At 41.7% G+C, this 15,845-nt stretch overlaps 6 protein-coding genes across 6 annotated transcripts; 2 read left to right on the top strand and 4 right to left on the bottom strand. All coding sequences in view use genetic code 12, as the record gives it.

The window, feature by feature from the left end:
* Window positions 1-701: 701 nt before the first annotated feature.
* Window positions 702-1,577, top strand: PICST_54287 (predicted protein; the record flags this gene model as incomplete). Its single annotated transcript, XM_001383148.1, has 1 exon — window positions 702-1,577. One exon carries the CDS (start codon window positions 702-704, stop codon window positions 1,575-1,577), a length of 876 nt encoding a protein of 291 aa, XP_001383185.2.
* Window positions 1,578-4,784: 3,207 nt separating this feature from the next.
* Window positions 4,785-6,075, top strand: PICST_30198 (predicted protein; the record flags this gene model as incomplete). Its single annotated transcript, XM_001383147.1, has 2 exons — window positions 4,785-6,003; window positions 6,062-6,075. The coding sequence occupies 2 exons, from the start codon at window positions 4,785-4,787 to the stop codon at window positions 6,073-6,075; spliced, it is 1,233 nt and encodes a 410-aa protein (XP_001383184.2).
* A 137-nt stretch (window positions 6,076-6,212) lies between these two features.
* On the bottom strand, window positions 6,213-7,160 carry PICST_41297 (pre-mRNA splicing factor affecting 3 splice site choice; the record flags this gene model as incomplete). Its single annotated transcript, XM_001382614.1, has 1 exon — window positions 6,213-7,160. The coding sequence occupies one exon, from the start codon at window positions 7,158-7,160 to the stop codon at window positions 6,213-6,215; it is 948 nt and encodes a 315-aa protein (XP_001382651.2).
* Window positions 7,161-7,316: 156 nt separating this feature from the next.
* On the bottom strand, window positions 7,317-8,295 carry PICST_67079 (predicted protein). The gene has a single exon (XM_001382613.1). The coding sequence runs from the start codon at window positions 8,290-8,292 to the stop codon at window positions 7,462-7,464; it is 831 nt and encodes a 276-aa protein (XP_001382650.2). The 5' UTR covers window positions 8,293-8,295; the 3' UTR covers window positions 7,317-7,461.
* Window positions 8,296-8,469: 174 nt separating this feature from the next.
* Window positions 8,470-9,055, bottom strand: PICST_87203 (protein transport protein SEC61 gamma subunit; the record flags this gene model as incomplete). Its single annotated transcript, XM_001382612.1, has 2 exons — window positions 8,470-8,680; window positions 8,956-9,055. The coding sequence occupies 2 exons, from the start codon at window positions 9,053-9,055 to the stop codon at window positions 8,574-8,576; spliced, it is 207 nt and encodes a 68-aa protein (XP_001382649.1). The 3' UTR covers window positions 8,470-8,573.
* A 2,573-nt stretch (window positions 9,056-11,628) lies between these two features.
* MUC1.3 (hypothetical protein, likely cell wall localized and GPI-anchored mucin like) lies at window positions 11,629-14,067 on the bottom strand (the record flags this gene model as incomplete). The annotated part of the gene is made up of 1 exon (XM_001382611.1): window positions 11,629-14,067. The coding sequence occupies one exon, from the start codon at window positions 14,065-14,067 to the stop codon at window positions 11,629-11,631; it is 2,439 nt and encodes an 812-aa protein (XP_001382648.2).
* Window positions 14,068-15,845: the final 1,778 nt, after the last annotated feature.

Raw genomic sequence — 15,845 nt, 5'->3', positions numbered from 1 at the left:
CTAGAGAATGAATTAAAAATGAGGAAAATTCTATATAAAACAAACGAGATGGTTTGCAAGGATTCCAATAGTTACATACAAGTTATTTGGGAACTAATAAGCAATTTCAAATCACATAGTTGGGTATGATCTTAGTCTTCGACATTTTCACGTGATCGAATGTCTTGGTGCACAAACAGAAGGTACTGCGACATTCGTACCCTTTAACTCCCCTATATTGAACTAGAAAGTAGACATACTTCCTTTTGATGGAGACTCGCTGGAAACTCGCTGGAAACGTGAATTGCGGCTAACTTGTTCGGATTCCGCGTGTATGCGATCAATTCAGAAACAGCTTCGAATCTGTGACTATACATTTTGAAAGTTGTACACTATTCATACAATTCAAATTGTGTACTTGGAGTTGGACTGATTTTGAGTCGATAGAATCAGCAATTGAGCAATTGTTTTGAAACCGAACATACAATTGATATCTGAAATTCAATTAGAAATCCTGGTGCAATACCTGATATCAGATAAAGTGTGCTAACAATTTTCGTACATATATACCTTTCTGTTCATTAATACTTGAAAATCATATTTTTCAAGTATCAGTTCATTGGCCTTTCATTTATTATTCCGATCATTTTTATCGAATTGAATCCTAGATAGTTTGCCATTATCACAAATTAAAGTTTGTTTCACTTCAAAATCATTCCATCATGTTCAAGAAGAACTCGGTTAAGCAGCAGTTCGTAGACATCACTGGTGCGTCTTCAGCAACCGCACTGAAGTTTCTCGATTCCAACAATTACAATCTTCAGCGTGCTGTCGATGCGTACTTCAACAGTCCCAGTTCAAAAAAGAGCCTGGCTCCAGTTTTCGACAAAGCTCTAGTAGCCATCTTTGAAAATTACAGAGATGAGGATAATGAGTCTCAAATAGATATCAATGGAACTATGCAATACTTGGAGGATCTCGAGATCGAACCAGAAGATCCGCAATCGCTTACATTGGCATTCTTTCTTCATAGTCCAAGAATGGGAGTCTTTCTGAAAAGCCAGTTTTTGAAGCAATGGCAGCAATATGGCATCAACTCTATTGACGGTATGAAGAAATTTCTTGCCCAATATCATGAATCGTTGTTATATAACGAGGAGAACTTCTACGAGGAAAATTCTAATCTAGGTTATGGAAAAAAAGAGCCTGTAACGTTCAAGAAGCTCTACGATTTTACGTTTGACTTCTTGATGGAAGTGGAAAACCAGAAGTTATTGGACTACCAAACTGCTATCGACTACTGGACCCTTTTGCTTCCGCTTGTAGTAAATACTGCTGTCAAAGATGGGAGTTTACAGCCAGATAAAAGGGCTACTGTGGAGTCCAGAATTGAGCAATGGTTCGAGTTTGTCCGAAATGAATATAAGCGTTCCTTTCTGAAGGACAGCTGGTCTATGTTCTACTTGTTCTTCAAGGACATTATAATAAAAGATCCCGAGAAGTTCACAGACTACGATGAAATGGCCGCTTGGCCTAGTGTCATGGATGAATATTTCGAGTACTTAAGAGAAAACGAGTTGTTAGAGGAGTTAGTGTAGCATTTACAGTATACAGACTAATATAATATTATAAACGAAAACTTGCAAGAATGATAATCTACGGTATTCCAAAAGTAATATTTGTAAATGTACTAATTTAAAGTCGCATAAATATAATTTCGTTGTCTTATTATAATTCATTAATATATCTATAATTTACAAGAACTGAAGAAAGTAGAATTAAAACAGAACCCACAGAAATAAATAATAGTGTACGAGGAGCCTATGATTAATTCAAAAGGCTATCAATACTCGACTTTCTCAACGCTAACAATGTCTTTGAAGCGTCTTCGTCATTCAAGTCGTCATCGCTCTTGGATGTGAAAATCGCATTGTTGATCGGGATTCTCGACTTGAAATACTTCTTTCTAGGAAGTTCAGACAACAGTGATGTGGGGTTGACTGCAGGATCTGGCAAGCTAAACTTGTTGTTGCCGTTGGTAGAGTTGGATGAAGAACTCCTTTGGAATCTGAATGGTGGTGATGTGCTGGAGGATTTCTGTGCAAGCACAGGAGTAGAAAGAGTAGACTTCAATGGTTGTGTGTATGGAGAGGGATTGGCAGAATGGATAACAACGGTGTTGGGTGATATAGGGTAAGAGTTCTTTCTGGCTTCAAATGTCAAAGAATTGACACTGCTTTGAGAGTTATTAGAGTATTTGTTTAACATCGTCAAAATAGGAGCCATATCTGGTGTAATGTCTGGGGAAGGTAGTTGTCCCTTGGAAGATATGCTACTTTTCGCACTTGTTGGTGCATTGGTGGCTTCTTCTGCGCCAGCAGCAACCGTAGTGTAAGCACCGGCACTTGGTTCCACTTCGAAATCTTCGTCTTCTTCTTCTTCTATAATGTGGTTTCTGAAATCAAAGTTTTTTTTTGCACCCAAACCGGAACTCGCATAACCCGAGGAAGCAGCCGGGGTCAGCGCCGTAGAAGAAGACAGAGACCCAGCAACTGAATTACTCGAGTTATCACCGCTTTCATCAAGCTCTGAGAGCAAGTCCTTGAAACTGAAGTCTTTGTCGATATTTCTGTATTGGTTGACGTTGAGGGGAATGCGGGCAAAATCGATGTCGAAGTTGTTGTATTCCGGGAAGTCGGAATGGCCCGCAAGAAGCAGATGCTGTTTCTGGATGATGTGGTGCAAGTAAAGGATGTATTCGACGGACGACTTGAGGATGGTCAACTTGTACATGCCGTCGATCTTGTTGCCGTTATTGTTGCCGTTGGAAGCCGAGCTGCTTGGCTTTTTGCTGTTCGAGGAAGCACTGGAAGCAGAGCCGGGGGGCCCGCCCCCGGGAGTGGTCGAACGACAGGCCGGTATCAAGTATTTGAGGGCTTCGAATTCTCTATTTATTTTGATTCTTCTTCTCTTCTCGATGATGGAGTGGAGCTGTTTTGTCTCGTGCTTTCTCTTGGCGAGTTCCTCGGAGTCGATGTTGGCCAGGGATCTTCTTCTTTTCTTCTTGGAAGGAGCCAGAGCCCCTGCGCCAATTCCGAGGCCGAGGTCGTCTTGCCCCGGAGAGCCCCCGGAACGAGCATTATTGAGGTAGTCGTTGGTGAGAATCTCGTAGTTGGAGTCATCCGTGTCGAGCTCCTTGTTGAGCTGGATAATGGTGGTCTTGAGCACCGGAGGGTTGGGCAACGACATCTTGGATCGCGGAGAGTGGCAGAATTACCGCAGATTTGGGTCGAAATTTTTCACTGGAGCGACCCGCAAAAAATAGTAGTACGGCTCAGTGTGAACAGTAGCAGGAGCAGTAGCGGACTCAGTAGGAGTGTGTGTATCAGCACTAGTCTACGCTGGTAGAAGATCGTGGCAGGAAACAAAGTCTACAGAACCGATCCACAGAGCACGCCACAAGAAGCGACACAAGACGAGACAGTCTGGGACCCCATCTGTATTTATACATGTTGAAATATAGTGTGAATTTATATTTGGCTGGGACCACGTTGAAAACGCAAACGCAAGGATAATTACTTCGATAACAGGTACAGGAGAGTCCGTTTCCAGAAGGGCGAACCACACGACCAGTCTGGACACTAAGTAAGCACCGGCTGGAGAGACTGTGTAGATTTTGTGTTGTACCGCCTGGCCAATTTCTCCAGAGTGGTTTGGCTCTGGTTTCTGGTCTCTTTCGTTTCTACTCTATTTCGCAGCATGTACTATGTGCCATGAACTTTTGCTCTTCATGTACCATGCGCAACATCGTCAGCATTCGTGATCTGCTCCCGCCATTCTGCTGGTTCCACCGGCTCGCTCTCTTCTTGATTCGGGGCTTCCCAACGTGTTGCGGAATCGCTACCGTCACACGAGGCTAGCACCGAGATTACTGCCACAAGACAACATCCCACACGTGGGGGTCTATGCACATGGGCCCCAACGTTGGGGCCTCACGTGGGAGTGTATGGGAACACCTTTGAATCAGGGCCTGCACACAGGCGCAAGTGGCTCTGCAAATTGCGCTGGCGCCAGCTGGAGCTCTCTACGGGGAATCCCATGTGTCCGATCCGCTCGGGAAGACCGTTCACTCCAGATGAAATAAGGAGCTCAGCACCACAGCTGCCATCCGGATCCGAGCATGTGCCAAATACAACAGGCGAACCAATCCAAGTCCAAAACCCGCCAAACAACTTCCTTTCAAACGCAGCGCACTTTCTTCGCGCAGCAGAGCCTGAAAATTCCCCACCATCTCATCGCCCTCATCGCTCATCAAGTCACATGACCGCTCTCTCCAGCCTGCCCCACCTCCACCATTTCCACCGCTTCCAGCCTGCCCTCGTGTGCCAAGTAGATCCAGACGGGTGCTTTCTAAGTGCATATCCAGCACGACCGTTTGCGCCTCCAATTATAAATCAAAAATCGGGCCCTCAGAGCCAAACTAAAATAGCCAAATTTTGTAGATTTAAACTCCAGCTGAAAAATAGCGTAGTCTGGCCAGAACAATTACTCTCTAATTCTCTGGACAGCCGGCCTAAACTCGTAGTGAAACCACCCTAGACTTCTACAATTATTCCTCTACAGTAGCCGCTCCCCTCCTCACACGCTGAAACACTCTGTCGTGTGGCACCTTACTCTGTAAAGCAGGTTAGTGCGGCGCTACCAATTGGTCGTGTGACCATAATGGCTGCAACATATAGCGTCTATTTTGCAACTGAATTCTGTAGCCTATGTGTTTTCTCTCCCCAAGCGTTCTTCAGTGGGCAATGACTCTGGACTGTGTTGGGACAATGCCGTTTGTGGGCTCTTCAGCCCTACTAGCCGCAGAAAAGAAATCTTGGAGCGCCAGCTGGACTGAAGTCAGGTCTAAAGTTAAAGAGAGAACTATCGATCTAAAGATTACTACTGATGTCAATGCCACTGGCGGTGCCATATGTAATTATGACAGTATTATTGGAGTTCCTACTAATGAGCATACTAATAAAGAAAATGCCACAGATCCAACTGGCACTACTACTAATGAGAACCCTATGGGCAATATTCCCGATGGTACTGACAAAGTCGATATCACAGCCGTTGCTGATGTCATATCACATGGCGATATCCTATCCAGCAGTGACAACTCCGATCGCAGTCTCAACGATAAAGGAAAGGACAACAAGGATAGCAGCGGTGTAAGCAATAACAGCAGCGACTATAACACGAAGACCGAAAAACCACCATTTTATGTCTCTGTCGGAAAAACAACTACCATTCAGAGACCAATTCCCACAAAAGGAAGCCTAAGAGGAAGACGTCGTAAAGTCGATCTTGACATGTATCTTCGTGAGCATCCAGAAGAAATGACCTCAAATCCTGTAGTTCAAAGGTACAGCGATCCAGGACATGCAGTGCCTTCGGTGGAAATTGATACGCAGCAGAGTATGTTCAATCCGTATAATTTCGTTGGTCATTCCCAGCCATTCATACATATCGACTTGAGCAATTATTTGGGAGACGCAAGGTCGGCAGTTTCCAGATCATACAGATCCAGAGCGAACTCATGTACTGGAAATGGGCCCAGCTCGAATTCGGGAATAAATAGGCCCAGCTCGAATTCACTAACGAATAATAATGATGACCATAACAGCGGAGACCTGCTTGTTCACACCAACAGTGGATCCCAGGGAAGTTTCTTGTATTACTACTATCCATTTCCGTATCCAACTTTCTACACTCTTCCGTTGACTCCCAGTGCCAGTGTCAATGATAATGACATCGCAAATGGAAACCATAATGATTTTGGAGTTCGTAACAGTAATAGATACGGATATGAAAATTCAGCACAGTCAGGTATTCTGCGTGTAAACACAATTTGTTCACAAACTAGACGGCAACCACAGAGAAGAGTCAACAGCATCAAGAACCAACTTGAATACTACTTTTCACCTCAGAATCTTCTCAGGGATGGTCATCTTCAGTCGTTGATGGACCCCACAAACGGAGGTGTGCTCTTGGAAGATCTTGTGCAGTTTAGGAGAATGCGCTTTATGTCGGGATACAGCATCGAATTTCTAGTGGAGGCTTTCAAGAGCGATCCGATTCCGTCTTTGGAATTGATTGGAAATGACACCATGATTAGACTAAAGAACTGGAGAAACTGGGTATGAAAGTTTTTTGTCTCCCTAATTTGATTGAATTATAGACGTTGCTATCTATTCTGGAGCATTAGCGAATTCACTTCCACCATACTTGTTCAACAACGATTGTTTCTTCAAGCTTTTTGCCTTATCCAATTCTTCCCTATGCTTTCTTTGCTTCATCATCATCAAGGTTGGACTGGCTTCTACACTTAAATCCAAGTTTACTTGTGGTGCCACATACTCGCCTGCTTCCAAACTCTTTGCAAGAGACTCCTTCTGTCTCTCTTTCTGCTCTTTTTGGTCGATCTCCCAGGCAAATTTCTGGAGCTCTGTGAGATTCTGGCCCTCTGTGCTTAATTTTTTCACAAACTGCTGGTCATCGTTCAAGAATCCCTTCGTAGTATCCTTAGACAATCTTGATTTGGGATCGTACTCCACTCTAATTTTGTTGTTAGGATCACTGGTGATGTTATATATGTATGATGGAACATCTTGGCGATCCCTCATCATCTTTTCCAATGGATCTTCTTTTGTATTCGTCCGGATATCGTCTCGCGACAAGTTCATCTCAACTAGTTCCAATTCATAGTCGGTATCATCTGAGTCTAATTCCACAGTTTCCGTCAATTTCCGCCTCTTCTGAGTATTTGCCTTAAGCTTTTCCCAATTCTGCAAAACTTTGTCCCATTCTTCGTTCAGATATCCAAACCATCTATCTCGTTTAGAGTCGTAGTCTACTTTGTTTTTGACTACACTTTTCCCAGACTCTACGATTTCGTCACTAATACCTCCACCAGCTTGTGCTACAGAGTAATCAACCACGACATTGGGGTCCTTCCGCTGGTGTTTGAGGTAGTCGTTTTTGTCTTCGTCTTTTACATCCTTTCCATCTTTATCTTTGGAAGTAGTACTGTACCAAGGTGTAGTAGAGATGAACTTCGGTATATACGGATTGGCTTCTCCCTTGAAGTCCGAAGGGTTCTTGGGCTGACCACTACTGTCATTTCCATTAGAGCTCATTGACAATGGCCATGTATTCTGGATTATATGCTGTAGATTTAAAAAAATAGAAGAAAAGACAAATATAAGTTTCGCAATTTTTAATCTAGCAAATGTTCCAAAATATTTCACAATGCGCTGCGCAGCGCATCTCCACACAAATCCTCTATGGTATTTCAGTTCTATTATTCCTAATTATACATTAATTCTATGAATCTACTTCTGTGTAGTAATGCTATGCTGGGAAAATATCCCGATATATGATTGTGAGGCTTGAGAGGTGTTTCCCTTTTTCTAGTTAAATTCTAGTTTGATAGAATTCTCAAAATCCTGTCCATTCCTCTTCACTGGCATCTTCGTCGTCGTCATCCTCCTCCTCCTCTTCTTCTTCATCTCCTTCCACAGATCCCCAGTCCTTTAATCTCTCGTCATCCAAAACGTCTTCTTTGCACTTTTCTCTCAAAGTCTTCAACAATGCTTCTTTGTTTAATCTAGTAAACGGTGAGATGAGCTCCGTTATAGGCGCTTCCAGGGCAATTTCAACTTTACGTTTCAATAACTCCAGGTACTTGGTAATATAGTCTTCATCTTCTTTACTCAACTCGTCCAATTCCAGTTGTAAATCCTTCAAGTCTTCAAAGAGAACTCTTTCCAACTCTTCCACCCAGATATCACACAAATGGTATGGTAAAGCTACAGGAACAGACTTGTCTCCACTTAAAACGGTTCTGTTCATGACGTCGAGCCATTTCTGCAATATTTCACTATCCCATTCTGTGCTCTGCATAAACTGAAAGTTATGTCTAACTACTCTTCTGATCAATAAGTAGTATTTGTCGATTCTCCATTGGTCTATTGAGGGCCATTCTTTAATCATAATAGACCAGAAAGCTTCAACAAACTTGGCAAAATCGTCTTTCAAAATTACTTGAGAGTATAATGAACCCAAGTTTTCTGCAAGTCTTTCCTGGGCCTTGGGTCTATCACAGAACCACATGGAGAAGTAAAGACCCTTCCATAACTTCTCCATATCCAATAAGCTCATAGACTTGGTAGATTTGGAAGACAAAAATTTTCTGAGAGCCTCCAAAGCCGCATCTCTAGTGGGACGGTCATTGGAGGCTAACTTCTTGACGAAACTAGAAGTGGACATGCTGCTGAACGTATTTTGGAGATAAATAGAACGACCTGGAAAAGTATAAAATTAAGTATAAGAAATCTGAAAAATTTGAGAAGAGCTCACGGGAATGCATACACGTGATCAGATCTATACCGTCAACATTGTCCTCAGGGACATGTTTAAAAGTCTACGACGGATCTACTTCCTAATAAGCATGATTATACATTAATACTATAACAGTTTCGTGTGAGAAATAAACAGCGATGTCGGAGTGTACCAGTACTCGGAGCATCATGATCTTGTACATTATTAATTTAAACAATCAAATATCTGATTGGGATGTGAATCAACTTGACGGCGTAACCAACAACACCCATCATGATGAAACCGATTCCGACAGCTCTTATGATTTTGAAGTATTCTGCAAATGTTAGTAATCAAATCTTCGCAAAAAGATTGGAAGTGAAAATGTTGACTTTTGATAATGTGATAAGCTGATATACACAAGTATGAAAGTCCGAAACACCGACAAAACTGGTTAGACATTCGAAATTCAACTTTCTAGTGTCTCCTGTGTGTTTATAATATGTTGTAGTTTGATAATGATAAGTTCAACTAAGCAAAACGAATATTCTGGCTCGGATCCTGGCGTTTCTAATGATTATTCACTTCTCCATTTTATGTTTGGCTACTTACCCTTTTGGTCAGGCTTCTGACACTTCTTGACGAATGCAGAACCGTCCTTGAAGAATTCAACTGGGACTTCGGTGATCTTTTCTAAACCTTCGGCAGCCATTATGGAATTGTCTATTAGTGCTGATTCAAATTGTATGGTTGGAATAAAGAAAAATGTTCCTGTTTCAAAGATTTTTCGTCGTTCACAGTATACGTGTTAAGAGAAAATGTGCTACGCACGACCGCAACTATTAATCTTCTTAACTATGGGGTATCTTGTACTACAATATGAGTACCACCTATCTTGGGGTAATGGATAATTACAGATAGAATAACAGATGAAGCTACTTGATAGCACTAGTTTGGTATGGCTGGGTTTTCCTAATTTGTGAGGCTCGTGATCCTAACGAGATATGAGAGTCTCGCACCTGGAAATTGAATCAATTAAGCGTGCGATTTCTACTAGACTTCATAAATAGCAGAGTCCAACACCGTTAAACTTGTTCCAAGATTAAAAACGAAAACTCTTGAATGTCCGAACTCAGAGTAAAGTGTAGAGAGAAGTCAAGAATTGGCCATAAGGCTTATCTAATGAAGTGTAGATTTCCCGTCCATATCGGATCTATATATGGAAAAGTGCGGCAGGAAAATTCCGAGGATACACAAGTTCCGGGAGGTCGGTGTATTTGGGAATGTCGCGCATAGATTGACGTGCTCTGTTCAACGGTTTGAGTGGACCCTAGTATCCGGCAGCGAAAGCTAAATTCTGCAGATCATCCTTCATTGTTAGCCGCAAATCTCCATACAAAAGTTAGGGAAGTTCATACCAAAAATAGAGAGAGAAGACCTGTTCTTCCTTCCCCGTTCTTAGTAGAACCAGAACATTCCAAGTTGTAGAAAGCAAAACAGTGCTAGCATTATGACAGTTTCATGGCTTGACCAGACTTCTATTCAAATTCACTTTCCCACGCAGCTTGTTGACTCTGTCTGTATATCAAGCACGTTCTCACATATTTTCCTTCTTGATGATTCACGCTGTGGGAGAGGAACATAATATTTCTCCTAGTCCTGAAGATCTGTTTATCATTTTTCTCTGGACTTCAAAGACTGAGTTCATATTATCGTTCATATTATCTTGCTAGCCGTTTTTGCAACTGACGCGTTCCCAGCTTGACAAAAGCCACAAACTCAGAGAGATGAATTTTATCTGAACACTTTCATTTTTGTCTTGATTGGATCATCCAGAAAAGGAAGATTCAAGCTCATTCGTGGTTTAGATGGCTTGCCCCGTGGATATAATATTGAGAGGCTTGCATTTATTATCAAGCACTTCTCGTAAAAAATGATTGTCGCACTAAAAAATAGTATAGTCGAACATTAGTTTAGTTTCTAAGGCGATCATTTTGAAAATTTTACGAGCTCATACTCTTGGCCAGCATATTGAAAGAACCATACCTTTCAATGTTAGTTGGAGGGAATTTCTTCTTTCGGCTGATTTGTTGACCATTTATACAGTTAAAGGGATTTAAACTATGTAGCAGCGGTATCATCTGGCTTGTATTATGGGAATCTAACGGATACGAATAACTATCTAGCACAAGTTCAGACTCTACTTCATATTTATTTTTTCCAGAAAGTAATGTTGATGTAGAATAATCTAAAAAGCACTTAGAATCAGTTCTCTATTTGTCACTTTCTACCAGGATGACACCAGTATAAAATTTTGATTTCTATAGCAATTTCGCCTTCTGACCCGAACTAATTACACTAAAGTAAGTCCTTATACCTACAAAATCTAATCTTTATTTTCAACCATGCCAGAAAAATAATGTTCCAAAATTAATACAGTACAATTACCTCTTATTATAAGACCATAATTTCGGCAAGAACAGTTTAGTTCAACGTCTCAATCAGTAAGTTCGATACAAAAAAGTCGAATGGTTGGGTTCAACTAGAACTGGCACGTGGAAAAACTTGAAATGATTATAAGTTATCACTGCAGTCCTTCCATGCTTTGGAAAGTATTATCTTCACGTTTTCAAATCGTATGTCTTCGCAGCAGGATCAATTTGAAGACAGCATAGGGGATATGACTAAGAGTTTCTTTCCCGATGGAAAGGGATTTGGATTTTGCATATGTCTCATCTGATTTGGAGGAGGCTTAAGATACTGTAAGTCTCTGTTCTGGTGTAGTCATTCCACGCAAATACGGTATAAATCAATTCCCTCTATATATTTTTGAGATAAATATATTTTTTCTACTTTGTGGAGAATATATTATATTCGTACAAATCTAAAAAGCCCTGAACAATTTTGAACATCTCAAACTACTATAGGTGCCACAACATATGGGCCTGTCTCGAGGGTGTCATACTCCTTCCAACGCTTCCAGGTCTCAAAAGCCAACTCTGGAAAAAAAGGTTTTACGAACCAGATCCGACCATTGATAACAAGCTGGGACAAATTCTAGTAGTGGATTGTTCCCAAAAAAATACTATCTGGCGAAATGTATGAATAATTGATACAATGAACAATTCTTATTCAGAATATATTCTCATATTGAGTAGTATAATAAATGGATATTGTTTAAATAAAAGTATATAATGTGAAACCTTGTAGAATTTTAAAAGAAAGCCTGATACCGAAATTAATAGAACCCGTATGAATGTGGGACGAAATGTTCTAGTCGAAATATTACATGAGGAGGGCAACCAACATTAACATGAAGGTACCGATAGTTCCAGTGGCCTTACCAGCAGCAGCTTCGTAAGTGAACACAGAGAAGGAAGCGGTAGCAGCACCAGTAGCTTGTTCAGCAACAGTAGCACCTGGAGCACCTGGAGCACCTGGGGTAACAGCAGCACCTGGAGCACCTGGAGCACCTGGGGTAGCAGCAGCACCTGGAGCACCTGGGGTAGCAGCAGCACCTGGAGCACCTGGAGCACCTGGAGCACCTGGAGCACCTGGAGCAGCAGCACCTGGAGCAGCAGCACCTGGAGCAGCAGCACCTGGAGCAGCAGCGCCTGGAGCGCCTGGAGCAGCAGTGGCACCAGGAGCAATTGGAGTAACACCGGTAGACTTAATGGTGTGAGCAACAGTATATGTTTGAATAGAATTAAGAGGACAGTTAGTAACTGTAGCAGGACATTTGGTAATAGTGATAACTTCCAACGAGGTAGATTCAACAACGTAGGTGCCTTCAGTAAGTGGACAGTAAGTAGTTACAATAGTCTTTGGAATAGTGACAGTCTTACGGTAGTTGAGAGGACAGTTAGTAACAGTGCTTGGGCATTCAGTGATAGTAACAACAGTGTTGGTGGTGATAGTGGCGGTAGTCAACAGTGATGCACCAGTAGAGGCACCAGCACCACCAGTGGAAGTACCAGCTGCGCCAGTAGTAGCACCAGTAGTAGCACCAGTAGTAGCACCAGTAGTAGCACCAGTGGAACCAGTGGAAGTACCAGTGGAACCAGTGGAGGAAGTAGCTGGTTCCAAGACTAACGACAAGGAGCCGAGCATACAGCTTGGGTCAACCTTGGTAAGTTGCAATGGAACATCCAAAGTTGGGCAAATGTAGAAGTCAGATTGACCGTTCAATTCCAAAAGAGGGTCGCCAATGAAGGAGAAACCACCGAAGGTTTCAGAACTAAGGTAGAAACCAGAAGCGTCAGCGTGGACGAACAAGTCACCTACTTTAAGGAAACCACCTGGAAGGGATAATTCGAATTCGGCACCATTGGTAGGATCCAAGATCAATCTGGCACCATTGTCGAGAAGCAATTCGCTGAAATCGTTTGGAGGTGCAGCAATGGCAGTCAATTGGAAGGTATAAGAAGTAGTCTTGGAGGCACCTGAACTCTCAGCAGAAGAAGGAGTACCAGAGGTTGGTGCAGATGAAGCACCAGAGGTAACGCCAGATGAACCAGCAGATGTGATACCAGATGGGAGAGAACTAGCACCAGAGGTTACAGCACTAGAAGCACCAGAAGTCACAGCACTAGAAGCACCAGAAGTCACTGCACTAGAAGCACCAGAGGTTACAGCACTAGAAGCACCAGAGGTTACAGCACTGGAGGCACCAGAAGTCACAGCACTGGAGGCACCGGAGGTTACAGCACTGGAGGCACCAGAGGTTACAGCACTAGAAGCACCAGAAGTAACAGCACTAGAAGCACCAGAGGTTTCAGCACTAGAAGCACCAGAGGTTTCAGCACTAGAAGCACCAGAAGTCTCAGCGGTAGAAGCTCCAGAAGACTCAGCACCCGAAGATGCCTCACTTGATGTTCCAGAAGTTTCGCTTTCAGAAGAAGAAGAGGTAGGATTCTCTTGAACAACGATACCCAATTGCAAACCACTACAGTTTCCGGTGTCCACTGTAGTAAGGATGGAACCACCGTTGTCACCATATGGACAACTGAAGAAAGCAGAAACTCCATTGAAACTCAATTGTCCGTCTGGAGTGTAGCCCCATCCGGCAACAGGGGATGCACCAAGGTAAACACCCAATTGTGGATCAGGAGCTTGAACGTACAAACCATTGTTTGAAGAAAGGAAACTGGTATCTGGGTCAAGGTTGAAGACAACATCGGCACCGCCAAGGTTGAAACCCAAAATGTAGGTCTCAAGTCTCTTACGCAAAGTGCCATTTTCGATGTCAACCAAAAGGGCTTCAACGATAGCAGCAATACCATCGATCAAAGCAGTCAAAATGAAAGGAGTGTCAGCAGTTAATGGTGGAATAGGAGTACCACTTGGAGAACTGGTAATAGTAGATTCAGAAGTAGAGACAACTGGAGACGACTCAGCGCCAGTCTGGGAAGTTTCTGAGGTTGGTCCAACTGAAGTTTCAACAGTGGACTCTTCAGTAGATGGTCCGTTAGAAGTCTCGATAGTGGATTCTTCAGTAGACGATGCAATTGAACTCAAAATACTAGTTTCTCCGGTGGAGGATTCACTGATGATGGACAGCGAGTTTACGTACGAACTCAACTCGGCAGACGATGACAATAATGAAGATACTGAACTTACAGAAATAGTTGGAAATTCTGAAGAAGAGGAGTTAGAATAGAAGGTTGAGCAAGAAGCTCCAGCCAACATCCAAGTCAATTGGACCAATGGAAGAAGATACTTCATTTGTGATTAGTGTTTGACAACCTTGTTTGCTTTGACTTCTCAATACTTCGAACTATGATGGAATATCTTGGGGTTTAAATAGGATTCAAAATTGCTAGGAAAGGAGCTTGAGCTGAACCACCAAATTGCAAAAAAGTACTGGCTGCATTAATATTGTCTAAAAAATATGTACAATACGAGTAGCGTCCACTTATTTGTCATTGTTATAAATAGACCTTTTAGTCCTTGCATGCTTAGGAATTTCAAATAATTTTTATGTAGATATTATCTTTCAAATATCTTCCTTCCTTTCACCAAAAGGAAGCGTGATTATGCAGTGAAAAGACAGAAATGGATGTATACCAGTCACAAAAGGGTGCAACAGCCACAGATTATTGCTGCAGCTAAAACTTTACGATTATTACACAAACTGTCAATTACACTAAATCTAGATACTATGCAGCGTAGACGCACTGCCAACCGTGCATTGTCTCTTTACAATACCCCCCCCCACAACAAACAGATTAGCTACACAAGCGATATATTGCAAGACAATAGGCTCTGGAGCTGATAACTCTGTTCTGTTCTTTAATTAACCTGGAAAGCACAGGTCCACTTGCTGAGGTTACCAGTGTACGATACGAGCCTACCTGCAACAAAATTTACTCGCAAATTTTTGGATGCGCTTCTCTATTTGTTTCTAATATTTTGTAGCAGTTGCGAAGTGAACATCTGATATAGAAGCCATATTCGTATTAGAAAATTGCGACAAAACCAAAAAGTATTCTAGATTGCCAAAAGGAAAACCGCGCCTGTTGGTATTTTTTCAACGGATCTTATTTGGACCTCCAGTAACTGAATTAAGCCTCTGATGTTGAACACTTACACGATATATACCTCAAAAATACTAGTATGGTCTTCCGAAGTGGTAAGTAGGATGCGGCCATTGTAGCCTGTTCATTTACAGTCTGCAATTTATCTCTTGAAAGTCTAAATGTTGCTAGAGTAATTGCAATAATTTTACTCTGGTAGACAGCAAGTTCAATGAATTTTTGGGTCTAGATTTCCTAAGTTTAGAGATGATCAAATTTGTTGAGTTTGCAACTATGTAAAATAAATGTTCAATTTTTTATTCCACTAGATTTACAATATTTATCTTCTGAAGAAAGAAAAGATAGAGAGTGATGAAAGCTGAACTCGCTTGTCATTGTTCAGTAGACCTGAAGAAAGAAATAAAGAATGGTCTTTGAAAAAAGTCAATTCGCTGAAATTGAATCAAGCTAATACTCTCAGAACCTTCGAATCAGAGGCAAATTAAATTCGTCTATTACTTGCTGCTATAGGGTAGCACTATAGAAATCAACTTTAGAATATGAAAACTACAAATTTTGGAAGAGTGGCAACTTAGTTTAATGTCTTTAACAGTGTTGCCTTCTTTGAAGAGTTCTCAAAAAGTTTAACTGGTGATGAGAGAGTGTCGCCCTAAGAAACACTATCATGGATTGAAAAGACCTACATCATTATACCAATATGCCCATATTTCCTGTTCTGTTAATAAACAACATTCCATGAAATGAAGAAACGGCATGAGTTCGAGATGGCTTGACCTGGGTAACCATTAATTTGTTAAGAAGGGTTATTCTATTGAACTCATCCAAGATTTTCACAATATGAAAGTTTACTATGAAAAAATCAATGCAATGAGACATTGTTATAAGCTGTCTGTCCTATTCTAAAAGCTGAACAAATTGTGTATTGGATTCACAATGGGAATTACTTGTCTCTCGATATTTCAAAAT

The sequence above is a fragment of the Scheffersomyces stipitis genome, chromosome 2 (assembly GCF_000209165.1).
Source record: "Scheffersomyces stipitis CBS 6054 chromosome 2, complete sequence".
In the NCBI taxonomy this organism is placed as follows: domain Eukaryota; kingdom Fungi; phylum Ascomycota; class Pichiomycetes; order Serinales; family Debaryomycetaceae; genus Scheffersomyces; species Scheffersomyces stipitis.
The sequence above is the reverse complement of the archived record's forward strand: the minus strand, read 5'-3'. Positions and strand labels throughout refer to the sequence as shown.